Source organism: Doryrhamphus excisus, chromosome 11 (assembly GCF_030265055.1).
Source record: "Doryrhamphus excisus isolate RoL2022-K1 chromosome 11, RoL_Dexc_1.0, whole genome shotgun sequence".
In the NCBI taxonomy this organism is placed as follows: Eukaryota; Metazoa; Chordata; class Actinopteri; order Syngnathiformes; family Syngnathidae; genus Doryrhamphus; species Doryrhamphus excisus.
In genome coordinates, this window is record NC_080476.1 from 18,204,423 (window position 1) to 18,217,363 (window position 12,941).

The following is a 12,941-nucleotide window of genomic DNA, read 5'->3' on the forward strand; positions in this document are numbered from 1 at the left end:
TTTCTACCTAATTATGCATTTTTGGCCTTGTGCGACTTATACTCTGGAGCGACTTATGTATGTTTTTTTCTACCTAATTATGCATTTTTGGCCTCGTGCGACTTATACTCTGAGGCGACTTATGTATGTTTTTTTCTACCTAATTATGCATTTTTGGCCTTGTGCGACTTATACTCTGGAGCGACTTATGTATGTTTTTTTCTACCTAATTATGCATTTTTGGCCTTGTGTGACTTATACTCTGGAGCGACTTATGTATGTTTTTTTCTAGCTAATTATGCATTTTTGGCCTGGTGCGACTCATACTCTGGAGCGACTTATGTATGTTTTTTCTAGCTAATTATGCAATTTTGGCCTTGTGCGACTGATGCGCTAGAGCGACTTATGTATGTTTTTTTTATACCTAATTATGCATTTTTGGCCTTGTGCGACTTATACGCTAGAGCGACTTATGTATGTTTTTTTATACCTAATTATGCATTTTTGGCCTTGTGCGACTTATACTCTGAAGCGACTTATGTATGTTTTTTCTAGCTAATTATGCAATTTTGGCCTTGTGCGACTGATGCGCTAGAGCGACTTATGTATGTTTTTTTTCTACCTAATTATGCACTTTTGGCCTTGTGCGACTTGTACTCTGGAGTGACTTATGTATGTTTTTTTTCTACCTAATTATGCATTTATGGCCTTGTGCGACTTTTACTCTGGAGCGACTTATTTATGTTTTTTTTCTACCTAATTATGCATTTTTGGCCTTGTGCGACTTATACTCTGGAGCGACTTATGTATGTTTTTTTTCTACCTAATTATGCATTTTTGGCCTTGTGCGACTTATACTCTGGAGCGACTTATGTATGTTTTTTTTCAACCTAATTATGCATTTTTGGCCTTGTGCGACTTATACTCTGGAGCGACTTATGTATGTTTTTTTCTACCTAATTATGCATTTTTGGCCTTGTGCGACTTATACTCTGGAGCGACTTATGTATGTTTTTTTCTACCTAATTATGCATTTTTGGCCTTGTGCGACTTATGCTTCGTTTGAGTTTGAGTTTCTGACCGCTCCGGGATCTCCGCTTCCATTGTGTGCCCCCTCTCATCCACCGCGCCGTTAATCCCATTAATATGAAGAGGGCCAAGAGCCTGAGAGTGTCCACAGCTTAAGAGACATCAGGACGCATTAGCGTTCAAAATACCAACCCTTGTCTAGACCTGCTAAGTACGCAGACCCGGGAGTCAAATAACGGAAAAATAACCTATCGCTACTATTTACCGATCACTTTTTTTTTCCCTTTGGGAATGCTTTGGGAAAAGCTGACGCAACAGATGTACCACGTTATTGGATCCAAATCCCTCTAATCTCATTTTGTTGGTCAAAGAGCACATCAGATCCGTCTTTTTCACGCCGAGTATTCCTTGGCAGCGTCGAAGCTTTTCTCGCATTACCGGGTATCGGCGTTGAATATTCGCTCAGCAATACTGACCATGTGAAGGATTTACTTGTTTGATGATGCAGCCCTCGTGTTGCGTTTTATTCCCATCTAAGGCGATTATTATCTGCCTGTGCGCCGCTACGACCACGTGGCGTATTAGGAAGAGATAATCTGCTAGCTTTTAATTAAAACACATGGCAAACAGACTCAAGACTCAACCGAACGGGGGCGAACGGCTGACACGTTTTGGCGTGCAGTCCGGTTGATCTTTAACGCTTAAACGAATTTTACATGACTTCCCGTAAAGCGTCAGAGCCTGCTTGTTCCTGTCCGGCTTATGTAAAGTGAAGGATTTGAAGACACTGCTAGCTTGATGGCATTCTCGTGAGGAGCCGGGTCACGGCCCGCCAATGTGGAACGTCACAAATAATCAGTTGAAGCGGGTAATAACCCGTCATACGCGGCATTAAACATCAGCAGATTGCTGATAGGCAGCTTGTCGGGTATCCTCAGGTCCTCAGTACCAGTTTTATCGTATTAAATCAGATTTAATTTAATTTAATTTAATTTAATTTAATTTAATTTAATTTAATTTAATTTAATTTAATTTAATTTAATTTAATTTAATTTAATTTAATTTAATTTAATTGTATTGTATTGTATTGTATTGTATTGTATTGTATTTTATTTTATTTTATTTTATTTTACAATCAGTAACTGTTACATTTGTTCACTTCCTGCTTTCTTCATATAGTTGTAGTTTAGTTTAATTTTATTTTATTTTACAATCAGTAACTGTTACATTTGTTCACTTCCTGCTTTCCTCATATAGTTTTAGTTTAATTTAATTTAATTTTACAATCAGTAACTGTTACATTTGTTCACTTCCTGTGAACTATATATATATATATATATATATTAGGAAAGCAGGAAGTGAACAAATGAAACAGTTACTGATTGTAAAAGTACCAGATGGAGGGGTAGGATTTAATAAGCTTTGCTTCCTCCTACTCCTTTTGGACAACTATATTAGGAAAGCAGGAAGTGAACAAATGTAAAAAAAAATTGTTTTTTAATAAAATACAAAATTAATAAAAAATTAAAAAAATAAATTAGATTAGGAAAGCAGGAAGTGAACAAATGTAACAGTTACTGATTGTAAAAGTACCAGATGGAGGGGTAGGATTTAATAAGCTTTGCTTCCTCCTACTCCTTTTGGACAACTATATTAGGAAAGCAGGAAGTGAACAAATGTAAAAAAAAATTGTTTTTTAATAAAATACAAAATTAATAAAAAATTAAAAAAATAAATTAGATTAGGAAAGCAGGAAGTGAACAAATGTAACAGTTACTGATTGTAAAAGTACCAGATGGAGGGGTAGGATTTAATAAGCTTTGCTTCTTCCTACTCCTTTTGGACAACTATATTAGGAAAGCAGGAAGTGAACAAATGTAAAAATATTTTTTTAAATAAAATACAAGATTAATAAAAAATTAAAAAAATAAATTATATTATGAAAGCAGGAAATGAACAAATGTAACAGTTACTGATTGTAAAAGTACCAGATGGAGGGGTAGGATTTAATAAGCTTTGCTTCTTCCTACTCCTTTTCCTACTCCTACTCCTATAAGTTGCACAAGGCCAAAAATGCATAATTACGTATAATAAAAAACATACATAAGTCGCTCCAGAGTATAAGTCGCACAAGGCCAAAAATGCATAATTCAAATAAAATAAAATAAATATATTTAAATAAAATAAAATAAAATAAAATAAAATAAAATAAAATAAAATAAAATTAAATTAAATTAAATTAAATTAAATTAAATTAAATTAAATTAGAAAAACAAAAACTATTAGCAGGAAGTGAACAAATGTAACAGTTACTGATTGTAAAAGTACCATCTACCCAGCTACTTCTGAAGGCATATTCTCTTGAATTGGACCGATATTTGTTATCATTACTGAATATGATCTGCATCAAATGGATGTCATGCCTCCTTCCGAGCAAATAAATCATAAAATCTTCATCTTAAAGCGACACAACGGGAGATAAACCACACAAGACCATGTGCAAAATGATGGAGCCTGAGGCCTGAAGGCTTAGATGGATGGCAGACATGGAGAAGGAGAGGAAGAGTGAGTTGGAGAAAGATGGAGGCAGGATAGTAATTACAGGGAGAAGAGACGAATCCAGACCGGGAAAAAAATGAGGAGATGCTCAGACTGCCGGGTTGCCGCCCTCGGGATCGGAACAGAACCACAATCTAACCAGTCCATCCTTCGGGATAGAGTTACAGACCACTGCCGTGATATGAAGGGCCAAGAAGGGGGGCGGCTACGGGGGCGGGCGGGCCTTGTGGGAATTTGTCTATTCTAAAACGCATCGTGTACCGCAGGGGTCTCAAACTCTGGGGGCCACTGGAGCTAGGGTCTGGGTGAAGCTGGGCCGCTTCAGGTTAAAAAAAAAAATATATATATATATATATATATATTAAAAGTAAATATATAATAAAAATATAATAATAATATAATAGTCGTCAATGCTTCTGCTATACCCTCCACTTTTTCAGTGCTTTGGGTCTTTGGAAAAGCTCTGATAAAACATTAAATTATTATAAATTAGGAAAAATTAATTTTTATTTATTATTAAATAATTAAATAAATGTTTAATTTTATTTTTTGACACAAAATAAGATGGAAAAATGAATAAGCAAATCAAAAAACAATTAACAAATTAATTTTTATTTATTATTAAATTATTACATAAATGTTTAATGTTATTTTTTTACACAAAATAAGATGGAAAAATAAATAAGCAAATCAAAAAACAAATGAAACAAATTAACTAATTAATTTTTATTTATTATTAACTTATTACATAAATGTTTAATGTTATTTTTTTATTTTTTGACACAAAATAAGATGGAAAAATAAATAAGCAAATCAAAAAACAAATTAACTAATTTTTATTTATTATTAAATTATTAAATAAATGTTTAATGTTAATTTTTTATTTTTCAACACAAAATAAGATGGAAAAATAAATAAGCAAATCAAAAAAAATGAAACAAATTAACTAATTTTTATTTATTATTAAATTATTAAATGAATGTTTAATGTCAATTTTTATTTTTATTTTCCGACACAAAATAAGATGGAAAAATAAATAAGCAAATCAAAAAACAAATGAAACAAATTAACTAATTAATTTTTATTTATTATTATATTATTAAATAAATTTTTGATGTTAATTTTTATTTTTCGACACAAAATAAGATGGAAAAATAAATAAGCAAATCAAAAAACAAATGAAACAAATTAACAAATTTTCATATCCTCCATAGGCCTCAAAATAGCATGCAGCGGGTCACATTTGGCCCACGGGCCGTGAGTTTGAGACCCCTGGTGTAGCGGAAGAACTCTGCAAATGTCAAAAATTTGATTTGTCATCAATGTCAGGAAACGGAAACCCAAACAAGGGTCAACATCTCGACAAAACCAGGTACCGTTTGACGCCCCTGCACAAAAACAGTAACGTTGGAAGCTACTTTCTTCCACCTTTCAATGTCCCATCTCTTGAACTCTCGTGCAAATTGCAACCAGGCAATTTTGTTGGTCTTTGAAGAGGTTTTTTTGTTCTAAAAAAACGTCTTTCACAGACGCCGACTGAAGATTAATGGGCTCAACTCAGCACCTTCATTTGGAATCGTCCCATCTTGACAGGCAGCCAAGCGGATCCCCCGACTCGGGGCCGGCTGACTTTTTTTTTTTTGGGAGTCGACCACTTGACTTTTTTTTGTCCCATAACCCTCAGGATTTTTAAAGACGTTTCAAATGACTATTGAGGGACTTGAGCTTCTGAAAATGGACCCTTATGACTATACGCGTACTTTGGTACGTGACAGAAATACAATAAGAAAAACTAATAAATAAATATAAAAAAATATTAAAAATTGTATGGTACTTCGGTACGTGACAAAAATAAAATTAAAATAAATAAATACAAATAAAAAACATTAAAACAAATTTAAAAATTGTATGGTCATATCACCTCGTACTTCGGTATGTGACAAAAATTTAATTTAAATAAATAAATAAATAGAAATAAAAAACATTAAAACAAATTAAAAAATTGTATGGTCATATCACCTCGTACTTTGGTACATGACAAAAATAAAATATGAATAAATAAATACAAATAAAAAACATTTAAAAAAATTTAAAAATTGTATGGTTATATCACCTCGTACATCGGTACGTGACAAATAAAATTAAATAAATAAATAAATAAATACAAATAAAAAACATTTTGAAAAAAATTTAAAATTGTATGGTCATATCACCTCGTACTTTGGTACATGACAAAAATAAAAAATAAATACATAAATAAATACAAATAAAAAACATTTAAAAAATTAAAAAATTGTATGGTCATATCACCTCGTACTTCGGTACATGACAAAAATAAAATAAAAATTTATAAATAAATACAAATAAACATTTTTAAAAAATTAAAAAATTGTATGGTCATATCACCTCGTACTTCGGTACGTGACAAATATAAAATTAAAATAAATAAATAAATACAAATAAAAAACTTTTAAAAAAAATTAAAAATTGTATGGTCATATCACCTCGTACTTCGGTACATGACAAAAATAAAATAAAAATAAATAAATAAATACAAATAAAAAACATTTTAAAAAATTAAAAAATTGTATGGTCATATCACCTCGTACTTTGGTACATGACAAAAATAAAATTAAAATAAATAAATGAATACAAATAAAAAACATTTTAAAAAAATTAAAAAATTGTATGGTCATATCACCTCGTACTTCGGTACATGACAAAATTAAAATTAAAATTAAAATTAAAATTTAAATTAAAAAATACAAATAAAAAAAACATTAAAACAAATTTGAAAATTGTATGGTCATATCACCTCGTACTTCGGTACATGACAAAAATAAAATTAAAATAAATACATAAATACAAATAAAAAACATTTTTAAAAAATTGTATGGTCATATCACCTCGTACTTCGGTACATGACCAAAAAAAAAAAAATTAAAAAATACAAAAAAAAATACTTAAACTAACATGAAATCATTCTTGTGTGGTCCTAAATATAATACTAAATATCATACAAATTATTATTCCTAACCAAAATGGCAAAATTGGAATAAAAAGGCATTGATTCTAGTATGGGTCATTTTTGACCCACTTATGGATGAAGAGTGTAGGGTTACGAACAGATAACAAAAGATGACGGACGGCCTGCAGAGAACAACCTGTCAAATGTGAAGACACATTAAATAAAATAGTGAAAAATCCTTAACTGGGAACATCGCTTCGAATGCTAATCGGAGTTTTCGGAATGCCGTTTTCTACTCAAACTTTCCTGACACCTCTGTGATCGTACTCCATGACGGCTTTATGGACATGCAACATCTGTCTTAAAATAGGAGCCTGCTCCTGAGCGCAGATAGCAAACACAGCAAACGTGCTCCAGGAAAAAAAAAAACAAAAACGACACCGGTAGAATAGCTTGCCTTAGGATAAGCTTTTTTTTTTTTTTTTTTTTTAGCAGGAAGTGTTGTATATACAAAGCAGTTAGCCGGGTTGTAAAGGACATACGGCAGTCGTTGACGTGGAGGGTGTTAATGTAATGTTTGTTTCACTAAATTCTATCCTCTGGCTGTGTTGGAACAGTCGCACACACAAGAAACGCACACAGGCTTGCAATCATGAACACAGTAAAGCTGCAGCAAGGAATCGAGTATCTTTTTTTTTTTAAATAATTGATCATGGAGTCTTTCACTGTACAAATACAAAGTATCCATTGTGTTTTTTTCATCTACTTCAATGGAAACCATTATTTTCCTAGGAGTCAATACTGGGACCAAAAGTGTTCGACTTAAATAAAACTAAAATCATACAGTTTGCTCACAGCATAAATGACATACACCAGCAAATACAAATAGACTGTGTAGACATTGAAAGAGTGAAAAAAAAAACATTTCTAGGGATCAAAACAGATGAAAATATGAGCTAGAAACATCATATTACAAATATACAACATAACTTATCTTACCATATCTTACTTATTGTGTGGAAATATGGGCTAATAATAATAATAATAATAATAATAATAATAATAAAAGCAATCATCACTCGCTAAATGTACTGCAAAAAAAAGGCCAGTAAGGATAATTCATAATGCCGCCTACAGAGAATATACTAAACTCCTTATTTCTAAAATCACAAATACTTCAACTTGCTGATATAGTTCATATTCAAACAGCTAAAATAATAATACATAAGGCTAAAAATAACCAATTAGCTAGAAGAAGAACTAGCGTATGTGACAAAAAAAATGAAATAAAAATAAATTATAATAAAAATAAATAAATAAAAATTAATAAAATAAAGTAAAAAAAAAACTTAAATTATATTAGGAAAGCAGGAAGTGAACAAATGTAGAGAAATATGATCTCAGGGAAGAACTAAATTTGAAACACACCCATTATGTCATTGAATGCTCATACTACCTCGTACTTCTGTACGTGACAAAAATAAAATTAAATAAAATTAAATAAAATTAAATAAATTTAAATAAAATTAGATGAAATTAGATTAAATTACGTATGTGACAAAAAATAAAAAAATAATTTAATTTTATTTAATTTTATTTTTTTTAAACTTGAAAAATTACAAAATTAAAAATAAGAAAAACTTAAATTATATTAGGAAAGCAGGAAGTGAACAAATGTGGAGAAATATGATCTCAGGGAAGAACTAAATTTGCAACACACCCATTATGTCATTGGATGCTCATATTATCTCGTACTTCGGCACGTGACAAAAATAAAATTAAATAAAATTAAATAAAATTAAATAAAATTAAATAAAATTAAATAAAATTAAATAAAATTAAATTAAGTATGTGACAAAAAATGAATATTTTTATTTTATTTATTTATTTTTTAAACTTTTAAATTTAAAAATTACAAAATTTAAAATTAAAACTAAGAAAAACTAAAACTATATTATGAAAGCAGGAAGTGAACAAATGTAACAGTTACTGATTGTAAAAGTACCAGATGGAGGGGTAGGATTTAATAAGCTTTGCTTCTTCCTACTCCTTTTGGACATGTGGAACTGTGAACTGATGATGGGATGCATTCAATTGTAATCTGATGCATGTTGAAATGAAATAAAACCATTACCATTTCCATCATTTTAGGAGGAAAAAAAGAGGCGAGACCATTTGATATTTGATGGATGAGTGGAAGTGGGTGCCTCAGGCTCATTTATTCCCCATGCACACTGTGATGTAGGTCAGAGGCTTCTTTGTCGCCTTTACTTTGCAAGCCTGATTTTTAATAGCTGGTACAAAGTGATTCATAATCAGACTTGGTTATATATCATATAATATCATAGAGAGCAGGGTTGGGTATCGTGTACGTATGTATTATACCTTTTGAAATGGTGCAGGTTCTTAAAAGAAGATAAATATTGCACCAGACTTTGATTTTAAAGAAAAGTACAATGAAAAAATATGAGGAATATATAGAAATATACTGCAATCTACAAATGTCATTTCTACTAGCTATCTGTGTGTACGCTACCTTTTTTTTGTTTTAATTTTTAATTTTTATCCAATTTTTTAAATTAATTTTAGTTTTAATTTTTTTTTTTTTTTAATTTTGTTTTATTTAATTTTATTTATTTATTTTTTTGTCACGTACCGAAGTACAAGGTGATATAACCATACAATGACATAATAGGTACCATAGTAACTGTCAATATAGTGATATAGATATATATATAGCACATCATCTCTGAGATCATATTTTTCCACATTTGTTCACTTCCTGCTTTCCTAATATAATTTAAGATTTTTTTTAGTTTTTTTTTAACTTTTATTAATTTTTATTTAATTATTTTTATTATAATTTTTTTATTTAATTTTTTTTCACATACGCTAGTTCTTCCCTGAGATCATATTTCCCCACATTTGTTCACTTCCTGCTTTCCTAATATAATTTAAGATTTTTTAAGTTTTTTTTTAACTTTTATTAATTTTTATTTAATTATTTTATTATAATTTTTTGAATTTTATTTTTTTCACATACGCTAGTTCTTCCCTGAGATCATATTTCTCCACATTTGTTCACTTCCTGCTTTCCTAATATAATTTAAGATTTTTTTAGTTTTTTTTTTAACTTTTATTAATTTTTATTTAATTATTTTTATTATAATTTTTTTAATTTTATTTTTTTCACATACGCTAGTTCTTCCCTGAGATCATATTTCTCCACATTTGTTCACTTCCTGCTTTCCTAATATAATTTCAGGTTTTTTTTACTTTATTTTATTAATTTTTATTTATTTATTTTTATTATAATTTATTTTTATTTAAATTTTTTTGTCACGTACGCTAGTTCTTCCCTGAGATCATATTTCTCCTCTCTTGTCGAGAAGTATTAGATAATATTTTTAGCTAATTGGTTATTTTTAGCCTTATGTATTATTATTTTAGCTGTTTGAAGATGAACTATATCAGCAAGTTGAAGTATTTGTGATTTTAGAAATAAGGAGTTAGTATGTTCTCTGTAGGCGGCATTATGAATTATCCTTACTGACCTTTTTTTGCAGTACATTTAGCTAGTGAAGATTGCTTTTATTATTATTATTATTATTATTAGCTCCATTGAGCTAATAATATATATTATACTATATATATATTACACTCCATTGAAGTAGATGAAAAAACACAGTGGATACTTTGTATTTGTACAGTGAAAGACTGTGATTTCTTCTCCAGAGATCAATTATTTCCACATAGTGTGGAAAATCTAACACGAACTTCACTGTGGGGGGACACTGTGGAGCTCTCCTCCAGCAGAAGCTAATGACCATGCATGAACTTGAAGCTCCACAACTGTGACTCCAATATAAAATGCACTTTTTTTTTTACACTAAATTCCACGCAGCCGTGGAATTTTGAGTGACGTGTGTCCATGCAAGTACCTGTCATCATAGCAGAAATCTGCACCCAGGGTGTTGACATAGAGGACCAGAGCCACGGCGCTGCACAGCAATTCTGACAACATTTCTCCACGTCTGGTACACCACGCGTGACGTGAACCCAACCGTGGAACTTTAAAAAAAAAAAAAAAAAGCAAAATATCCAAATTCCCTTCACAGTCGCAGTCTTTGTCAGGATGTATGCAGGAAAACAACTCCGATCCCCCCCATCCTCGCTTCAAGTGCACAAAGTGGACAATCCACGGGTCGCGGCGTGTCTAACCCATAATGGCGGAGAGGCGGGGAGCTCTTTATCCAAGTGGAAGTCCGCCAAGAAGAAGATGAAGAAAAAAAAATCATACACCGCTAACGTTTAGTCAATGCGTGACGACGATACCGTTATCACACGCCTTCCCTTCCACGGGAGGAACCGCGCTGTGATGCTGAGCCGCCGCTGCTGTATAGCCCACTGACCACAACTAAGCTAGCAAGAACCACAGCAGCAACTTCCGTGAAAAAATTTCAAAATAATACTAATTACGTCTTGTGTAAATTCTTAAAATGTATTTTAGAACAGCGATTTTGCTCTTAAAATACGTGTAGTGTTTTAACAAAATGTAAATTTAATTATATAAAGAAATATATTAAAATTGTTAAACTAAAAATATTTTTATACACTAAAATATTGTAAAAAAATGCATAACGTTTTTAATTCAACGTCATCGCTATTTCATTTTCACTACACAACTCATTTTTAGTATTTTGTCCTCATTATTATTATTATTGTTGTCCTTATTTTGTACTTTTGTACAAGTACGTTGCATTTCCGGTTTTGGCCGGTTCAAACGCATGTCCCGTGGTGAGCTACTACGCATGCGCACACTCGCCGCCCGGTTGTCAACAAATAATTTTGTTCCCCTTATTCAACGAGGAAACAATAAATAAATATACGTTTTTATATGAGTTTTTAAAACCAGACAGTTTTTATGATTGACATGTGTTATAAAGAATACAATAAATGATTGAAATAACAAAAACAATGAGAAAAAAAATCAGCATTGTTGTGCATTGCAGTGGTTGGCCTGCAAGTTGGTCATCGAAAATAATAATTAAGATATATATTATTATTTATTATTATTATAAACAATAACTATATTATAACTATTATTATTATTAGTAGTAGTAGTAGTAGTATTGTTGTTGTTGTTGTTGCTATTATTATTATCATTATTATTATTATATTTATTACAATTATACTTATTATTCATTATTATTGACTTTATTGCTATCATAGTCACCGAAATAATAATTATAATATTTATTATTTATTTATTATTATTATAAACAATAATTATATGATAATAATTATTATTATTGCTATTATTATTACTATGATGATGATTATTATTATTATTATTACTATTGTTATTATTATTATGATTATTATTATTATTGTTGTTATATTTATTATATTATTTGTTAATATATAATTATTATAATAATTGTTATTTATATAATATAATAATTATAATAATAAATATATATTTATTATTATTATTATTATTATTATTATTATTATAAACAATAATTATATAATAATGATAATAACAACAATATCATTATTATTGTATTATTTTATTATAATTATTAATTTATTATAATATTTACTTTATTATATTAATTAATTATATAATAATAATAATAATATTATTATTATAAACAATAATTATATAATTAATTATAAACTAATTATATTATTATTATATTATTATATCATTATATTGTTGACATAGTCATGGGAAATAATAATAATAATCATCATCATGTTTGAAACACAATATTAATATATGAATGTTTATAAAGATGGGAGGACTAAATCCCACACACCAACATGATATTATTATTTCCATACCATTTTTTTTTCATGCTATAATAAAATGTAATTTATTAAGTGTTTGTTTAGCTTGGAACCATAGCAACCAAACATATTTACGAGCTCTCGGTGCCACACAAGGGGAAAATCTACCAGCCTGTAAAAGATATGCATGAGTTGGCAAATGAGGAGACAAAAAAAAGGAAGCAAAGATTGGGTTTGCATGCAAGAAGAAGAAGAAGACCTCCCTGGATGTCTTTGGACCGTGGATGGTTTGAAGGAATTATAGGGACACTGCATTGGCAGTCGGATAATTGCTGGTTTGGGATAACGACTGAGGAGGAAAATCACATCCTTGTGGAAAAGATGAAGACGAAAACGTGAGAGTGGGAAAACAGAAAATTGCTGCTTAAAGCTGGCTCTGACATAACCCACAGTCGAGTGGATTCATCTATATGTGGCTATACAAGTTGACAATATACTGGGACCGTCTTGTGATAAGAGAATATTTTCATGACTTTCACAGGCAAAGTACTCCATAAGACATTTTTTATCTACTGTGTTTTATTTTATTTATTTTATTTGTTATTAGTAT

At 30.0% G+C, this 12,941-nt stretch overlaps 1 protein-coding gene across 1 annotated transcript in view; it reads right to left on the bottom strand.

Moving 5' to 3' along the window:
- The window catches only part of tmtc2b (transmembrane O-mannosyltransferase targeting cadherins 2b), a 115,726-nt gene extending 104,796 nt beyond the window's left edge, over positions 1-10,930 (bottom strand). The window contains exon 1 of the mRNA XM_058086234.1: positions 10,477-10,930. Coding sequence (XP_057942217.1) covers positions 10,477-10,559 — 83 coding nt within the window. The 5' untranslated portion in view covers positions 10,560-10,930. The remainder of the gene's footprint in view (positions 1-10,476) is intronic.
- Between the last annotated feature and the right edge of the window lie 2,011 nt (positions 10,931-12,941).